Source organism: Zootoca vivipara, chromosome 14 (assembly GCF_965207765.1).
Source record: "Zootoca vivipara chromosome 14, rZooViv2.hap1.1, whole genome shotgun sequence".
NCBI lineage: Eukaryota > Metazoa > Chordata > Lepidosauria > Squamata > Lacertidae > Zootoca > Zootoca vivipara.
Window position 1 is genome coordinate 1,878,850 of NC_142597.1, and position 19,245 is coordinate 1,898,094.

Consider the following 19,245-nt stretch of genomic DNA (forward strand, 5'->3'; position numbering starts at 1 on the left):
ACTGAGGTCCAGCTCTGAGGGCCTTTGGGCGGTTCCCTCCATGCAAGAAGTGAGGTTACAGGGAGCCAGGCAGAGGGCCTTCTTGGTGGTGGTGCCTGCCCTGTGCAATGCCCTCCCATCAGATGTCAAGGAAATAAACAACTGACTTTTAGAAGACATTTGAAGGCAGCCCTGTTTAGGGAAGTTTTTGATGTCTTATGTTTGTTGTGCTTTTAATTCTGTTGGGAACCACCCAGAGTGGCTGGGGAAACCCAGTCAGATGGGCAGGGAATGATTGAATAATCTTCTTCTTCTTCTTCTTCTTCTTCTTCTTCTTCTTCTTCTTCTTCTTCTTCTTCTTCTTCTTCTTCTTCTTCTTCTTCTTCTTCTTCTGTGCTGTCCTGAAGCCTGTCCTTCAGTTTCTGGAAAGTTTTCTTCTCCTGTGAAAGAGCCTTCCATTATTATTTCTTTGCCTCATTCTCAGGCTGCTTTAGAATTTTTTTTACTGTTTCAGTGGGTGTCTGTTGAATTTATCTTAACATTGCAAGGTGTGTTTTTCTTTCCATTAAGCATTTATCCAGTGCCCCTCCATCCTCTCAGCCTGCCCATACTTCCTGATCTAAAAAAGCCTCCTGGGCTTTTAATTCAAGTGTGAGAATCTGGGGAGGCTGCAGAGTGGCTATCAAATAAAGACTCTTCCTGATCTGCTGCTCCTTTTAAGCCTCTGGTGGTCATCTACTACCTTGAAAAGTAATGGCAATTATTCTAAAACCCGTCATATAATTTAACATTGTTTATTACATAACCTTTATTTATTGCACTTCAACAGCACACTTGTGCCCCCAGGGCAGCATTGCCCAATCAGCCGTAAAAACAAAAGAGTAAACCCTTCAATGTCTGTGTTGTTCCCTTTCCCAGGTTGCAGTCATGGCAGGAGTCCCCAACGCAGGGCTTTATCCACACTACCTCTCCTACCAATGCATTCCGCTGGGGAAAAGCGCTCTTTGGCACTCAGTCAGAGTAAAGAGCAACTTGGGTTTTTGTTCCCATTTAAATCTAAAGGAGTGAGGCAAGGGGGGAACCACTAGGACTTTCTAGGCATGGGATGAGCGTGGATGAACCCTCAGTTACAACAGTACTGGCACTTGTTGGACCTTTCATGCTCTTAGGTGTACAGTGGTACCTCTACTTACAAATAACTCTACTTACGAACGTTTCTACTTACGAATGGAGCTCCATCCGCCATCTTGGATGCGGTTTAGATAGGATTTTTTTCTGCTTACGGATTTTTAGATAGGATTGCTTCTACTTATTTTTTTCTCCCAATGCATTCCTATGGGATTCGACTTACAATTTTTTCGACTTACGAATGTGCGTTCGGAACACATTAAATTCGTAAGTAGAGGTACCACTGTATATAGATATGCACAGCATTGAACATGCTCTGCAGGCACACCCTTAGGGTATGAACAGGGATGCCTATTAAACTTCCTTGTCTTTAGAGCAAAGCACAATATGATCTACAAAATGAACTTAAATACTGAGAAGCTCCTAGAATACAGTCCGAAGAGACTTGTTTGCATTTACTCACCCATAATGGGGTGGAATAATCTGGTTTCTGATTCCAGTTTTCCCTCTTCCTTCTAGTATCAGAAGTCCATGACCAAAGAGCCATTCTCCGTCATTCTGGCCCAATTGCTGGGTCTTAACTTGGGGATGGAATATGACAACGGCAAAGAGTGCAAGTGCCCAGGAGGCTTCGTCTGCATCATGAACACAGAAGCAGTGTAAGTACTATGACTATCGTACTAAGCAGCTCATACTGGTAAGTAGTCCTACAATGTTAGGATTGGACATAAGCCTCTGCCTGCACTTTTGGTAGTGGAAGGCAGCAGCAGAGCTCATCTCCTATCTCAGCACTGGACTGAGATTGGAGAGAACAGAAATGGTGGCTACTCTTCTGCAGTTTACCATCAAAGAACAGGCACAGGCTTATCTCCTGTGGTTTGTCAACAACAACAATAACAACAACATTATTTTTTCTATTTTTTAAATTAAAATCAAACTTTATTGAGATTTAAATTAAAACATATCAAATCAAGACAAAACAAATTAAAATGTATCAAATCTAAGAATGCATACAAATCATCATACTTCCATATTTTCATCTAAAAAATAACTAGTATATAATACAGAATTCAGCTAGACCTTCCTGTCTAATCATCTCTTTTCTCAATAAAATTCAACTAAAATAAAACGTACACCAAATATATCTCATAACCATGTCAAACAAATAGAATTTTCCTCTCTTTTCATATACTTCCACTGGTCTTCATCTTGGTCTCTTTAAAATTTTAACTTGTTACTGCTTCCTCATCATTCTAAACTTCACTTGTTTTCCCTTTTGTGTTATAATCCTTACATACAGTACAGAGCTTTAGAAATGAATCCAGGATTTTAATGTGGGACATTGTTGCTTCATATAATTTCCGAATTTTTCCCAATTTTGTTCAAAATATTGTTTGCTACCGCCTCTGATTGAATTAGTTAATTTTGTTAAATCTACATATCCAAATAATTTCTCCTGCCCCTCATTAATATTTGGAATATCTTGTCTTTTCCAATATGTGGCAATTAGTATTCTTGTGGCTGCAGTTGCATATAAAAATATTTTTTATCTTGTTTTTTAATTCCTTCATCTGCCATTCCCAATAAAAAAAATTCAGGGTTTTTCTTTACATTATACTTCAATATTTTTTAAATTTCTTTCAAGATCTGATTCCAAAAGGGTTTTATCATGTCACATTGCCACCACATATGTACAAAAGTCCCTATTTCTTTTTGACACCTCCAGCATAGATTATTTTTTGTCTTATATATTTTGTGGATCTTAACTGGTGTTATGTACCACCTATGGAACATTTTGATCATATTTTCCTTAATTCCTTCAGAGGCTGTAAATTTCCATGAAATTTCCCATAATTTTTCCCATTGCTCTACTCAAATCACTTTCCCAAAACCAGTTGCCCATTTGATCATCGTTTCTTTGGTTAGCTCCTCTTTAACCTCCCATTCCAATAAGACATTATACATTTTAGAGATAATTTTATTATTACTTTGGAACAGATGTTCTTCTAATAGCGATGGTTTGTCCATAAATCCTTTTTGCAGCTTATCTTTATTACATTTGCTATTTATTTGATGGAACTGAATCCAGCCCGTTAATAGATGTTTTATTTCTTCGTATTTTTTAATCTTCAGCTTCCCTTCCTTTTCTTCTAATAAATCTTTATATTTCCCCCATTTTCCATCTGAATTTCTTTTCTTCACAGTTAATATTTCCATGGGTGACATCGATCTGGGTTTGTTTGTTTTTGGCTCTAATAGCCCTTTATGTTTCTCCCAAATTTTTATTAAAGATTTCTTTATAACATGGTTGTTAAATTCCTTGTTTACTTTTACTTTCTCCTCCCCCAGATAGGCATGCCATCCGAACTTATTTTGATAGCCTTCCAAATCTAATAATTTATGATTCTCTAGAGTAATCCATTCTTTTAACCACAGAAATCATGATATAGATTCAGATCTGGAAGTGCCAGTCCTCCCCTATATTTTATATCAATCATTAATTTATATTAAATTCTTGCAGGTTTATTATTCCATATGAATTTGCTAATATCTTTTTTTCCACTGCTTGAAGATTTCCGTTTTTGATCCTAGGATTGGTATCATCTGGAACATAAATATCACTTTTGGTAAAACATCCATCTTAATACATGCTATCCTACCTAGGATTGATAGCTTTAATCTGTTCCACACCTCAAAAAAATTCTTTATTTCTTTCCATTTCTTAATGGAGCTTGGAGTGCAGGGACTGAGGAGGGAGCAGAATGGCTTCTGCCTCTTGGATTTGGGTGACTGTCCAGGCTTGTGTGGGCGTTTGTTTCTGGCTGTGACCTTGTTTGTTTCTGGCTGTGACCTTTCACCTAGAAGTGTGTGTCAGGAGGGTCAGGTGATTAGCTGTGGGTGGAGCTACTCAGAGCTTGGAGTGCACCTATCGGCGTGCGCAGTTTGACCCATCTTTTTGATTTAGGGCAGCAAGTCTCACATTCATGGGGGGGGGGCTAGGCCTCTTCTTCTTTCACCCCTGAATTCAAACTTTTCAATATGGGCGGAGAGGAAACAACCGTAGTCACCTGCAATTCCTGTGCAATGTTTGTTTTCTTGCCAAAGCATGTTGGCAGCTACACCTGCGACAATTGCAAGTTGGTTGCCCTACTAGAAGACAAGGTTACACTACTGGAAGACAAGGTGCAGCAGCTTCAGGGGCATGTATCTACGCTCCAGAGAATTAAAGAGCTGGAGCTTTTCTTGGATGCAGCAGAGCACACTGTCTGCACCAAGGAGGAGACAGGGGACATCCCTGAGGAGGAGGTCAGTTCCCCAACACAGGACCCAGATGTATGGAGGAACGTGACTCATAGAAGTAGAAGGCCCAGGGATCACTCTGAGTGCTTAGAACTACACAACCGTTTTGAAGTGCTCTCCCTTAACATGGAAAATGGGGAACAGACTCCATTTGAGGATCTCTCCCTCATCACAGTTGATGAGGAATATGAAGACGAGCAGCAAAGTCAGTCCTCCAGGAATATGCAGGTAACCTTGGAAGGGACAGCACATGGAAGAATCCCGACCAAGCCTATGAAGAGGCGTGTAGTGAAGATAGGGGATTCCCTACTGAGGGGGTACAGAAGCAGTGATCTGTGGGCCTGACAAGATGTCTCGAGAAGTGTGCTGTCTACCCGGGGCCAAGATCAAAGATGTAACAGAACGGCTGCAAGGAATCATAAAACCCACCGACAAATACGCCTTCCTTTTGGTGCATGTGGGAACCAATGACACTGCAAGCCATAGCCTACAGAAGATCAAAAGTCATTATGAGGCTCTGGGCAGGAAGTTGAAGCAATTAAATGCACAAATTGTCATCTCATCTGTCCTCCCAGTTGAACGACATGGCCCAGGGAGAGAGGGAAAAATAGGGGAAGTGAACAACTGGCTTCGCAAATGGTGCAAACAGGAACGGTTTGGATTCTTAGATCACGGTCTGCAGTTTCTTGAAGATGGACTTCTGGCAAGTGATGGGCTGTACCTCACAAAAGTTGGGAGGAATGTTTTTGCCATGAAACTCAAAAACCTCATCAGGAGGGCTTTAAACTGAGTTATTTAGGGGAGGGAGACAGTGGTCCTGAAGGTAGGAGTCTATCAAGTTCTGAAGATGATCATCCAAATGTCAAGGACCAAATGGAGCAAAAAGCACGCAGACCTAGTGGTGAGAAGAAAATATCCAACGCACCCTGGTCACCATTTCTTTGAGCTCCTGCCATCGGGACGGAGATACAGAACTATGCAGGCAAGAACGAGCCGTCTCAGGAACAGTTTCTTCTCTAGAGCGATTTTGGCCTAAATTGAAAGCCTGGACTTTGAAGTCATCTTATTTTACTTGTTATTTTGTATTATATTTACTGTTTTTAATTAGGTTTGTAATTTTGGATTATGCAGAATGCTTTATCTGAGTGGATGTAGCAACCGAGTAATTTCGTTGTTCCCGCAAGGGGACAATGACAATAAAGATATCTTATCTTATCTCTTAACAAGGAGAAATGTAAAGCACTACACTTGGGCAAAAAAAATGAAAGGCACAAATACAGGATGGGTGACACCTGGCTTGAGAGCAGTACATGTGAAAAGGATCTAGGAGTCTTGGTAGACCACAAACTTGACATGAGTCAACAGTGTGATGCAGCAGCTCAAAAAGCCAATGCAATTCTGGGCTGCATCAGTAGGAGTATAGCATCTAGATGAAGGGAAGTAATAGTACCACTGTATTCTGCTCTGGTCAGACCTCACCTGGAGTACTGTGTCCAGTTCTGGGCACCACAGTTCAAGAAGGATACTGACAAGCTGGAACGTGTCCAGAAGAGGGCAACCAAAATGGTCAAAGGCCTGGAAACGATGCCTTATGAGGAACGGCTTAGGGAGCTGGGTATGTTTAGTCTGGAGAAGAGAAGGTTTAGGGGTGATATGATAGCCATGTTCAAATATATAAAAGGATGTCATATAGAGGAGGGAGAAAGGTTGTTTTCTGCTGCTCCAGAGAAGTGGACACGGAGCAATGGATTCAAACTACAAGAAAGAAGATTCCACCTAAACATTAGGAAGAACTTCCTAACAGTAAGAGCTGTTCGGCAGTGGAATTTGCTACCAAGGAATGTGGTGGAGTCTCCTTCTTTGGAGGTCTTTAAGCAGAGGCTTGACAGGCATATGTCAAGAATGCTTTGATGGTGTTTCCTGCTTGGCAGGGGGTTGGACTGGATGGCCCTTGTGGTCTCTTCCAACTCTATGGTTCTATGATTCTATGATTCTAATATAATTATCTTTGAATAAATTACTATTATTATTCGTAATCCAAATGCCCAGATATTTTGTTTTACTCACTACCTTTAAGCCCACCTCTTTCTGTAATTCTTCCAAATTCCTTTATTCTTTTAATTACTTGTACCACACTTTCCTTTGGCTCCTCCATTGTAATTATTATATCATCGGCAAATGCCTTTATTTTGTGGGTATCTCTCCCAATTGTAATTCCTTTAATCAATCCATCTTTTCTAATCTTTTCCAATAAAAATTCCAGACTTAAAATAAACAGTAGTGGGGATAGTGGGCATCCCTGTCTACCGGTAGTTCCTCTTTGGATTACCACTTCACCCGTCAGCTCATTATTTATTACTAATTTAGCTTTTTGTGTTGTATAAATTGCATTGATTGCATTAAATAATTTATCGCCAAATTTCAATATTTTTATTATCTTTTTCACAAATAGCCATGACACTTTATCAAAAGCTTTTTCTGCGTCTAACAGGAGAAGGACTGCTTTTTTTATTAATCTTTACACTTAGATATTCTATAATATTTATTATATTCATATTATTGTGCATGAATCTATTTGGGAGAAACCCTGCTTGATCACTGTTAATTAGATTTTTCATAGTTATTTTCATCCTGCTCGCTATAATTCCTGCAAATAATTTATAATCATTATTCAGAAGGGAGATTGGTCTGAAGTTTTTGACTTGGGTCGTATCTGAATTTGGCTTGGGGATAATTGAAATAAAAGCTTCTTCCCATGATTTTAGCACCTCTCCTTTTTCTAGCACTTCATTCATTACTAATCTTAATGGTTCAACTAATAATTTCCCAAATTTTTTTATAAAACATGGCGGATAGACCATCAGTTTCTGGTGATTTCCCTGCCTTGGCATCCTTTATTGCTGTATAGATTTCTTGGGATGAAATTTGTTTATTTAAGCATCTAACGTATTCTTCCTTAATCTTGGGTAAATTGTCATTTTTTATATATTTTTCTATCTCTTCTGGGTCGACTTTTTCAGCCTCATATAATTTGGAATAATATTTGACAAAACTATCTGAAATTTCTATAAATAAGATAAATAAGTGGAAAATGGAAAACAAGAAGCTTAAGAACCAAGCCATGGCTACACCAGCATCTTTTCAAAGCACCCATCAAATCTAGAGACAGAAACTGCAGACATCAAGGAATTGATTATGGGACTGAAAGTAGAGCTTAGTGAAAAAATAGACTCCATAAATGAAAAATTAGATAAGATGGGGAATAAAATTGAACAGAATACAAAAAAGATTGAACAAAATGCTAATGCAATAGAACATTTATATAAACAATTTACAGAGTTACAGACAGCAAGTTCTTTCAGGTCTTTTGCATTCTTTCAATAACCTCAAAACACCCACAACTTACATTTAAAACACATGGCTTCCCTCCAAGAATCCTGGAAACTATACTTTGTTGTTGTGAAGTGTGGCTCTGTGAGGGGTATACTGCAGTTCCCAGTGCTTTAAATCTATGGTGTGGATACTGACCAGTTGGAAGTAGGATAAAATAAAAATTTATAATAATTGGCTCCTACCTTTTATTGTTTTATTTTGTTTCATTATGATGCCTTGAAGCCGTGCCTGCAACTATGCAGACTGTAACAAAACTTATTGAAAACTCCATAAAAATGTTGTTATTATTATTTTTTAAAGTTTGCTTTGGTCACCTTCCAGGTTTCCATTCAGCATGCATAAGAAGGAAAGGGCCCTTGTTTTTATTTTTATTAAAAAAATATGTTGTGTGTGTATGTGTGCTTGCCATATAATAATAGCAGATTCATCTTACTATGTTTCAGACTTTCAAGTGGAATTAAAGCTTTTAGCAGCTGCAGTATTAAAGACTTCCAAAATTTCATTAAATTCAAGGGAGCCCACTGCCTCTCTAATCGACCTAATTTAAAATTGTTTTACAAGAAGCGAAGTGCCAGAAGCAAAGCGCTTTGTGGGAATGGTGTTCTGGAAGCTGGAGAGAAGTGTGACTGCGGCTCTGAAGAGGTAAGTACCTCCTGTTTTCCAGTTTTGTTCATTTCAATGTGTATTGTGCCCTATTCCAGGGGGTTTGGGTCAATTATTTAAAATAAACAGCGAAGCAGACATTTAGAATAATTCCCACCTACCTGTGCCTGCCTTCCACTTTTGATCTGGGAAGCCTCCAGGGCTGCTGCAAACTCCCCTTTTGGAAAACTGGCAGCTGCCTTAAACCAAGCCTACCTGGAGATGATAGGGATTGAACCTGGGACCTTCTGCATTCAAAACCGATGCTCTAGCACTGAGCTACAGCCCTTCTGGTTGTTTTTGCCTGCTCCTGGTGTGTTTCAATTGGAAAAATACTTGTCGCATTCTCTTCTAGCACAGCTTTGGAAATTTAAAAACAACTTGGTTTGTTTTTAAATGAAAAACTATGTACAGTAGCAGTTATTTGAAAACCCACTCAAAGCCAACAGGAGACCATGTATATGTGTGAAGACCAGTTTACTGTCAGAAATTTAAAACTAACCCTATATCCAAACACTGTCCAACCAGTTGGACAGTGTTCTCGAAGCTACGAACATGAGTTTGACCAAACTGCGGGAGGCAGTGCAAGACAGGAGTGCCTGGCGTGCTATGGTCCATGGGGTCACGAAGAGTCGGACACGACTAAACGACTAAACAATATCCAAACAACAGTACAAAAAGCTCATTGGCTTAGAACCAGGTTACCTTAGGAACCAATATATATCTGTCTAGGAATTAAGATCAAAGTCAGAGAATCATAGAATTGTAGAGTTGGAAGGGACCATGAGGGTCATCTAGTCTAGTCCAACCCCCTGCAATGCAGGAATCTTTTTGCCCAACATGGGGCTTGAAACCATGTCCCTGAGATTAAGAGTCTCATGTTCTACTGAATGAGCTGTCAGATTCCTTGTTCTTGGTGCCATCTCAATATATTTATCGAGTTAGCACAAGAAACAGGTCCTTTCTGCAGCTCACAGTTTCTTTATCAATTGAAAACTGGCAGGCAGCAGTGACTGGTTCAAAGGGCAAATGAGGCTTTACCCTTCCAACCTCAGTGCCCCCTCACCTGCCCACCTTTTAATGTATAACCATTTCAGGAGGTGGCAGTCGGCTTCCCCTCCCTCATTCTCAATGTTGTCCCTTGGATAAATCCGCAAGGATGGGGATGGGGACAAAACCAGAATGAGTTGGTTCTGTCTGTTGTTGGCTCTGGTTCTTCTTACTATTAGTCTCCCTGCCTTCCGCCCTGGCTGTCCCAATGGGCACCAGTCACCACTGCTGTCTTTTTTGCCAGAAATTGAAGATGCTTTTTATTTCAACACCCAGGGTTATGGATGCAAGTTTTAATACAGTAGCAGGGGAACAATGGCCCTCCAGATGTTGTTGGAATACCACTCCCATCTTCCCTGACTATCGGCCATGCTGGCTGGGCTTGATGGAAGCTGTGGTCCAAAGCACCTGGAGGGCACCAGGTTGGTGAAGAGAAAACACATGTGAGAGCTGGAGTTAAGGTGAAAAGCACCTTGCCTTTTAGCTGTAGTACAGCTGTTATGGCAGGTACTCCATTCTCCCGGAACACAGTCTCGGAAAAACCCTTCCCCTGGCTCAACAAATATTCTTTCCGTGGAGGGAAGAGCAAGGGGATTGGAACCTGTGAGGGCCAGGGAAGGCCTCTGAGGGCCCCAGCCTGCCTTCGGGTTTCCAACTGCTGCGATGTGAAATTGAGAAGGTGCTCTCCTTCCCCACCAACCACAGAATCATATCCCTTGTTTTCATCATTAGACTAGAGGGCGGTCCTTACTTCTCCTTAGAGCCTGCACACATTGCTGGCACAAGCGCATAATGGCTGCTGCAGGAATGGACACAACAGACTGGCATTAGGCTGAATAAGGTCACATCTTCATTGATCATAGGAAAGAGTAGGTTTGGCTAAGGCACTGGGCATGTATCCTGCATCAGGCAGCCTGCCTGCTACCTGATACGGACCCAATGGGTTCCACCCTGTGCTGGGGAGTCGCCCCCAATGTAGATTGGGTGTCCTGACTCCACACAGGCCACCATTTGGAGAGGTGTATTGGCCCATCAAGTCCCCCTGTGGACTCCTAGACAGAGTTACCTTTCCTGGACTCCTCTAACAGTGTACCTCTGTGACTAAGGATCCAGTCCAATGCCTCATCCACCCAAGTTGTGACAGTTGCTATGAGGTAGGTGAAAACCTGCAAAGTGGCCAGTTTGCTTGCAGGAGAAAATTCCTTTCTGGCCACAAATACGACAGCCGAGTAAATCACAGCAAGGTTCATATGCCACTTGCCCACTCTCCCGTTGAGTGGTCCCTAACAGACTGGGTGGGTGGAATATCCAATGACAATCTCCTAAATAGGCCAGAGAAACCCTGCCATTGATTGGCCCTACCTACAGGCCCTACCTGCAAGGCTGTTGCGGCTGGAGGTGGGGTGATGCCAGGTAACCACTCCTTCCCCCAGCTGCAAGCAGAAAACGGCCGCCCCATCCAGCAGACATTGCCCATCCAGAGCCCCAGGTGAGCAGTTTCTCTCTCTTCTGCATCAAGGGGTAGGTAGGGGATGATAGCTCAGTGACAGAGCACATGCCCCATATGCAGAAGAACTTAGAATTGATTCTGAATATTCCCATCTAAAGCATTCCAGGCAGCAGGGCTGGGAAAGACCCCACACTAAAGACGCTCCAAAGGACCCCCAGAAGAGGGAGCTAAACATTAGCATGTGCCCCGTTTTCCCACCCTGACTGAAAAGTGGGCAAAAAATGCCCTCCCCAAGCATCCTCTCTCCCTATAGGAAGAAAGATACATTGAACCCCCCCCCCCTCTTTTGAGTATAAAAGCAAGTAAGGGGGTGATGTTGTGCATACAAACTACAGGAAGGGAATGATTAAACAGCACCCATCCTCCCCCAGGCTGCTCATAATGCTCTTGATAGTGGCAGCTTGGTTGCTGGTAGGGTAGGGGGGGGGGTGACAGAATCTCATAACTGATATCTCAAGATATATTGAATCTGAACTGATTTTATGTTATGTGCTGGTGTTGTTTTAGACTGTTATTTTTATTTAAATACCTGTACACTTTATAGTAAGGTTTTTGTTATATACTGTATAACAGTTGTAACTTTTAAAAATTCAACGTAACTGATATATATTTGTAAATACCTCCGGGATGCCTCATGGGAAGTGATTCATATATTAAAAATAGTATTATAATCAGGTTTATTTGAGTAAAATTTGAAGTCAACCTTTCCCTCTTGTACTTTCTTGTCTTTTGAAATTCCTCTGTGTAAGAAAGCATGATGTAGCAGAAAAGATTTGGGCAGATTCCATGTATAAAACTTTACATTTATTCATTTAATAAAATTTATACACTGCTTGATTGTAAAACAACCCTCAAAGTGGCTTACAGAAAAAGATAAAACAATAGAGTGTCCTGTTGGGTTTGGCTTTGGAGTTTCAGCTTTCACTTTTATTTTTTTATTGTCTAAACTCTTTACTGACCCCCAAACAAAAAGATGTATATTTTTGTTTTCAGGAATGTAAGTACAGTAAATGCTGTACTAGCTCATGTACGTTTCTTCGTGGAGCAGTATGCAGCAATGAATTGTGCTGTGAAAATTGTCAGGTAAGATGCTAAAGGACTCTCTTCATTGCCTTGGCCACAACGTTCACCTCAGTTTATTTGAATTGACACGACCACTTCCTCTGAATTTTATCTCTGTAACCTCTGTATTGCAGCCAATGCTCATCCTACAGGGACATGGCTAGCTTAGTTTCATTAATTTCAGTGGGTCTACTGTGAGTAGAACTTAGTTGGTTACAACCATTTGCAGCCTGATGTAAGATGCTAATCAACTTTGAACTGCAATCAGATCAAGGAAGAATTTCCTTTAAAGATGGAATGCCACTTTTGAGGATTTCCATATCAGCATCAAATGCTGATGTTCAAGGGTAGGGAAAGAATCTCAGGATCTCAGCAGCAATGGAAGCAATGACAGGTGAGTGTGAAGGTTTACCAGAGTTCTGCAGACCAGTGTTTCTCAACCGCTGTAGTGTGCCGCGAGACGCTGGCTGGTGTGCCGCGACGTGCGGCGACGAGAAGGGTGATTTACATTGTCACGTGCCTGGCGGCCGCCAATAATCAACACTGACCCGCCGGAAAGCAATATTTCTCCTCCTCTTTCCCAAAGCTCAGTGCAAACGAGCCTGGCGGCCGCCAATACACATCACTGACCCACCGAAAAGCAATATTTCTCCTCCTCTTTCCCAAAGCTCAGTGCAAACGAGCCTGGCGGCCGCCAATACACCCACTCACCCGGCCACTCCGCTGGTTCGACGCGCAGCTGCGCCCACGGCAACCGTGCTGTGCCTGCTCGCCCGCTGCGCAGCAGCACCTGTGGCAGCCGCGCTGTGCGCGACGCCCGCCCGCCACACTGGGAAACGGGGCGGGGGGCGCTGGAGGGATCCGTCGCTCCACGGCGCCAGGGGCGCTTAAGACGGCCCTGTCTGGGAGTTCTTGGTCCACATACTGCCTAAGCCTGCCTTGTAGAATTTTAAGCATAACTGTGCTAGCGTGTGAAATGAGGGCAATTGTGTAAGCAGCTTACAGTCTCTTAAGAAAAAAATTCTTTCCAGCAGCACCTTAAAGACCAACTAAGTTTTTTTATTTAATATGAGCTTTCCTGTGCATGCACACGAAACCTCATACCAAAATAAAATACTTAGTTGGTCTTTAAGGTGCTGCTGGAAGGAATTTTTTTTATTTTGTTTCGACTATGTCAGATCAACACGGCTACCTACCTGTAACTAGTCTCTTAAGAGTTAAAGAAAGAGACAGGCCTCTTAGACCATCTTGTAAGGACCGTGTGGGCCTGTGCCCTGTTTATGTGGCTTAACCCACAGATAAACTTTAGGACCTGTGCATAAGTCTAAGGGGATTGAAATGGGAAGGATAACTGCAAATAGTGGAGAGAACAGTAATCCTCCTCCACCCTAGCTGTAGTTCTCCATGAAACTACTCTATTGATACTTTCCTTCTTCCTTTTCCTTTTCACCTAGTTTAAGCCAAGAAACACAATCTGTAGAGCAGCTGTGGACAGTGTCTGCGATTTCCCTGAGTACTGCAATGGCAGTTCGGCGTCCTGCCCAAGCAATGTTTATGCCCAGAATGGCTATAGCTGTGCCTCTAATGCTGGCTACTGTTATGGTGGATCCTGTCAGGCGGCTGATCTACAATGTCAGGATCTTTTTGGTGAAAGTAAGTGAGACAACTCGCTTTTTGGCTTGTTTTAAAAACAAAATGAAATATTTACCTTTAAAAACAACAACCAAGGAAGCAAGCAGCTTCCTTCTGTAACCAAATTGCGTGTGCATGCCCACTCACACCTATACCATGAGCTTTCGTACCAGTTTGCCCGTCCAATGAGTCCTGGGTTTCTCTTGGACTCTTTGAGCAGAATTCAGTGTCGCATGATTTAGATTGTTTTGTTCCATCAACAATGCAAGCATTTCTGCTTGGCAGATGAAACCATCTCCCCACTCCTCCCTCCACGCCCTTTTTGGGGGGCTCTCCTGACACATATGCCCTTTCACCTGAGCTGGCTAGAGGGGTAAGCCCATAGTGTAGACAGATTCCTCCGAGCTGGAAGGCCCACCACTTGCTCCCTGGACCCGTGCCCGTCTTGGCTGATTAGAGCGTGTCCAGATGAGGTACGGGCCCCCCTGGGTGAGATCATCAACTTGTCCCTGGGCACAGGGACTTTCCCAGAGGAGTTGAAGGAGGCAGTGGTGCGTCCACTCTTAAAGAAAACATCTCTAGATCCTTTAGATCTATCCAATTATCGCCCGGTTTCGAATCTTCCGTACCTGGGTAAGATAATTGAGAGAGTGGTTGCCGAACAGCTTGGTAGGTTTCTGGATGAAACATCGGCTCTAGATCCATTTCAGTCCGGCTTTCACCCTGGTCATGGGACCGAGACAGCTCTGGTCGCCTTAACAGATGATCTCCGTAGACAGCTGGATCGAGGTGGGTCGGGACTGCTGATTCTTTTAGACCTGTCAGCAGCCTTCGATATGGTCGATCATGAACTTTTAGACCACCGCCTTGCCGACGTGGGGATTCAGGGCACAGTCCAACAATGGCTGCGTTCCTTCATCTCAGGTCGGGGACAGAGAGTGGCGCTGGGGAGGGAGTTGTCGCCGCGGCACCCCTTGGTGTGTGGAGTCCCGCAAGGCGCAATCCTTTCCCCAATGCTTTTTAATATCTTTATGTGCCCCCTTGCCCAGATTGTCCGGAGTTTTGGGCTGGGTTGTCATCAATATGCTGATGACACCCAGATCTATCTGTTGATGGACAGCTGCCCTGCCTCGGCCCCGGACACACTCACCAGGTGCTTGGAAGCTGTGGCTGGATGGCTACGTGGGAGCCGACTGAAGTTAAATCCTTCGAAGACAGAGGTCCTCTGGCTAGGTCGGGGCGACATGGGGTTGGGGGGCCAACTCCCATCTTTTGCAGGGGCTCAATTGGTACCAGCGCCTTCTGTCAAGAGTTTGGGTGTAACCTTTGACGCCTCCCTTTCCATAGAGGCGCAGGTTGCATCCACAGCAAAGGTGGCATTTTTCCATCTTCGCCGCATCAAGCAGTTGGTCCCTTACCTCTCTCGCCCCGATCTGGCCACAGTGATCCATGCGACGATCACCTCCAGGCTTGACTATTGTAACTCGCTCTACGCAGGGTTGCCCTTAAAGCTGACCCAGAAACTCCAGCGGGTGCAGAATGCCGCGGCGAGGCTCCTTACAGGGTCCAGGCCGCGGGATCACATTCATCCAGTGCTTTACCAGCTGCACTGGCTCCCGGTGGAGTACAGGATCAGGTTTAAGGTGCTGGTTTTGACCTTTAAAGCCCTATGCGACTTGGGACCCTCGTACCTACGGGACCGCCTCTCCTGGTATGCCCCGCGGAGGACCTTAAGGTCCACAAATAATAATATTCTGGAGATCCCGAGTCATAAGATGGCTAGACTGGCCTCTACTAGAGCCAGGGCCTTTTCAGTACTGGCCCCAACCTGGTGGAACGCTCTTTCCCATGAGACCAGGGCCCTGCGGGATTTGTCATCTTTCCGCAGGGCCTGCAAGACAGAGCTGTTCCGCCTGGCCTTTGGGTTAGACTCAGCCTGACCCCTGTGTTTTTCTCCCTCATGGCTTGGATTTATGGCCTACTTGAAATGAGGCTGCACTTTAAATTTTAATACTGTATTTTAATTTGTATTTTAATTAATTGTTTTTATGTTTTATTGTGGTTCTGTTGGTGTCAGCCACTTATGGCCTACTTGAAATGAGGCTGCACTTTAAATTTTAATACTGTATTTTAATCTGTATTTTAATTAATTGTTTTTATGTTTTATTGTGGTTCTGTTGGTGTCAACCGCCCTGAGCCCGGTTTTTGACTGGGGAGGGTGGGGTATAAATAAAAATTTATTATTATTATTTATTATTATTAGTGTTAGTTGTGCTGCCTTCCACGTTTGCAACTAGTCCCCAATGTGGCTGGTTGCCAAGGCATGCTGCTTCTTCCTTAGTGCAGAAGATGGCTACCAGAATTCTGACTGGTATGACCAGGTTTGTGCATTTTATGCCAACTTTAAAATCACTCTAGTAGCTACTAACTGCACTTAGGCACAAGCCAAACTGCTGTTAGTTACCATGCTAACCTGTTCAGTTTTGTTGTTTTGGTGAAGCCCTTCATCAAATGCCTTTATGGGGGATCCTGCTGAATCAGACCGAAGGCCTATCTAGCCAGGATTCTGTTCTCACCGTAGCCAACAAGATGCCTATAGGAAGCCTACAAGAAGCTCTCCTGCTCCTTCTGCCTCTTTCTACAGGAGGTTATACTGTATATAGAGCCATCATAGCTAGTAGCTATTTATAGACTTACCATTCATAATTTTGCTAATCCCCTTCTAAATCCATCTCAATTGGTGGCCTTCACTACATCTTGCAGTGATCCCCATTGTTTAACTATGTGCTGCATGAAGAAAATATTTTAAATAACTAAATAATTCTGCTTCAGTGAAAACAACAAAGAGTTGCAGCACCTTCAGGGCTAACAAATTTATTATTTGTGGAGGCAAATCCAATTTATGCATCAGACTGATTTGTTTTTACACATATGAAAGTATCTGTTAAGAGCATTGCTAAAAGAAAACTATTAAATGTTTCATTTTAGTCATTCTAATCAAAATCCTTTTAATATTTATAGAGTCAAAAAGTGCTCCTCAAGCATGTTATGAAGAAATTAATGGTCAGACAGATAGATTTGGACACTGTGGGATTGACATACGAAAGGGATTTAAGACTTGTTCTTTTCGGTATGTGATTAGGAAACAGAAGAAACTGAAATAAATTTTTCAGGGAGAGGAGTGTGGCAGGATGTTTGTGGGCTGGCAGCTTGGGCATCTTCTATTGTATGGTGCATGATTTTACTGTTGTTATAGTATCAAGGCAGCCAGGAGTGGGCTGTCATGACCCTCCCCCAGTTGGAGGGACAGCACTGGGTTTCTGACCCTGACCCTGATGCTGGTGGTCAGTCCCACTACTAAACTGTGGTTGACAGTCAGGTAGCATCAAGGCCCATGGTGCTGGAGCCAGTGTCTTATTTTTGGAGAAACACGGTAACACCACAGAATCTGGCACTTCCTCATCTAAATGCTGGAGAGGCTGCACCTCCATGGCCACGTACCTCCACATGTGGTGGGAATGCCCCCAAATTTAATCTTTTTTGATATAAGTGCTGCAGGAAATCTGCACAATAACAAAACAAGTAATAGAAGCAACTCCTATTAAATATCTTCCAAGGAACAACTCACATGACAAGTCACTTACTTGAGCAACTAAAAACATCATGACTAGACACTGGAATGACCTATCAGGAGTGAATATAGACCACTAGTACCAAAAAGTATTAGAAAAGTTAAGCAACAAACTTAAAGTAGCACAGGTGTGGCTCCCCTTTATCATATATACAGCACAACAAGATAATGATCTATTCTCTACCCTGCCCCAACAGCATAAGAATCAATATAGCTAATCTGACCCAACAACCTCACACCCTCACACAAACAAACAAACAAACCACACTGCAACTAACTGAACACAACCAACTGAATATTGGACCCTCAAATATCTTGCAATACCCACACGATGCTGACATAAAAACCCTGCACAAACTGCACAACAGAACAAAAGATCAATATCCCCTCATCCGCTCTCTTTTCCCCCAATTGCATATGTGTCTAGCACTAAATGTTAACGAACTGTGAAAACTCTATGAATTGAAAGTAGAAATACTATATGTACTTTTTTGTCTGTTTGTTTGCTACACAATAAAATCTTTAATAAAAACTAATTAAAAAAATAAAGGACACAACACAAAAGAAAAATGGATTGAGAAGAAGGATTAATTAATTAATTGTAGATTGCTTTTCACCAAAATGATTATAAGGTAATTCACATAAGAAAATCAATACTGTAGAGCAAAACCATACTACTACAACAAATTAAGATATACCAAAATATATCCGTTGGGCACAAACTGCTGGGCAATAATCTTTGATGCCAGATGTTTCAAAGGTTGAGGAATGACAGCCCCTCCCACATGTCATCTGTGTAATGAAAAGCATGATTTTTAGGTAACATGTTCAAAAATATACTTCAGTTGTCAAATCTGATATTTTGGAGGTGAAAAAAACAGATATTTCCAATACATAATCCCCAACTCTTTGCAAATGTGTGATCCTGTTCTTTTCTCCAAATGCCTTTGATAGGGATATCAGATGTGGAAAGTTAATTTGCGTCTATCCAACCAGAAAACCTTATGTTGACATGAACATTCCAATTCTGTACACTCCATTCCAAGATACCCTTTGTATATCTCTGGACCTTCAACAACCAGAGGGCTTTCCAGACCCAATGCTGGTGAAAGATGGTACAAAATGTGGAACTAAAAAGGTAAGGGATACAATCTGACACAGCATGACTATTACTGTTACTTAAATGTTGTCACCAGTGTGTACTGTATGGTGTTCTAGAGAGCAGCATAAGTAAAAGGAAGACCCCTGGTCTCATGCTTGAAGAACTTAAAATCTAAATTTCAGCTATGAGGATACAGGTATGATGGGCTGGGAGCGATGGGAGAAGCAGAGATGGAAATCAGCAAATGCAAGTAGATGTTGTTTGTTCATAAAGTGCCAAAAGCGGAGGGGGGGGGACCTCAGGGCCAGGGGGCTTAATGTAGCCCTGCAGACTTTTCTGTCTTCTCAGGCACTCACCACAGATCTCACCACTAGCTGGCCTTGCCCTGTGCCCTCCTGGACTGCTTTTGCTTGGCTGCAACATGTCCCTGAGCAGTGCTGGCACCTCTTGTGGAGCCAGTGTGGTGCAGTGGTTAAGAGCGGTAGACTCGTAATCTGGGCAACCAGGTTCGCATCCCCGATCCTCCACATGCAGCTGCTGGGTAACCTTGGGGTAGTCACACTTCTCTGAAGTCTCTCAGCCCCACCCACCTCACAGAGTGTTTGTTGTGGGGGAGGAAGGGAAAGGAGATTGTTAGCCACTTTGAGACTCCTTAGGGTAGTGATAAAGTGGGATATCAAATCCAAACTCCTCCTCCTCCTCCTCCTCCTCCTCCTCCTCCTCCTCCTCCTCCTCTTCTTTCTTCTTCTTCTTCTTCTTCTTCTTCTTCTTCTTCTTCTTCTTCTTCTTCTTCTTCTTCTTCTTCTTCTTCTTCTT

At 42.7% G+C, this 19,245-nt stretch overlaps 1 protein-coding gene across 1 annotated transcript in view; it reads left to right on the plus strand.

Moving 5' to 3' along the window:
- The window catches only part of LOC118096803 (disintegrin and metalloproteinase domain-containing protein 2-like), a 52,383-nt gene that overhangs the window by 20,183 nt on the left and 12,955 nt on the right, over window positions 1-19,245 (plus strand). The window contains exons 11-16 of the mRNA XM_060283088.2: window positions 1,627-1,766; window positions 8,244-8,442; window positions 11,996-12,085; window positions 13,519-13,717; window positions 16,718-16,826; window positions 18,282-18,465. Of these exons, the coding sequence (XP_060139071.2) occupies window positions 1,627-1,766; window positions 8,244-8,442; window positions 11,996-12,085; window positions 13,519-13,717; window positions 16,718-16,826; window positions 18,282-18,465 (921 nt within the window). The remainder of the gene's footprint in view (window positions 1-1,626; window positions 1,767-8,243; window positions 8,443-11,995; window positions 12,086-13,518; window positions 13,718-16,717; window positions 16,827-18,281; window positions 18,466-19,245) is intronic.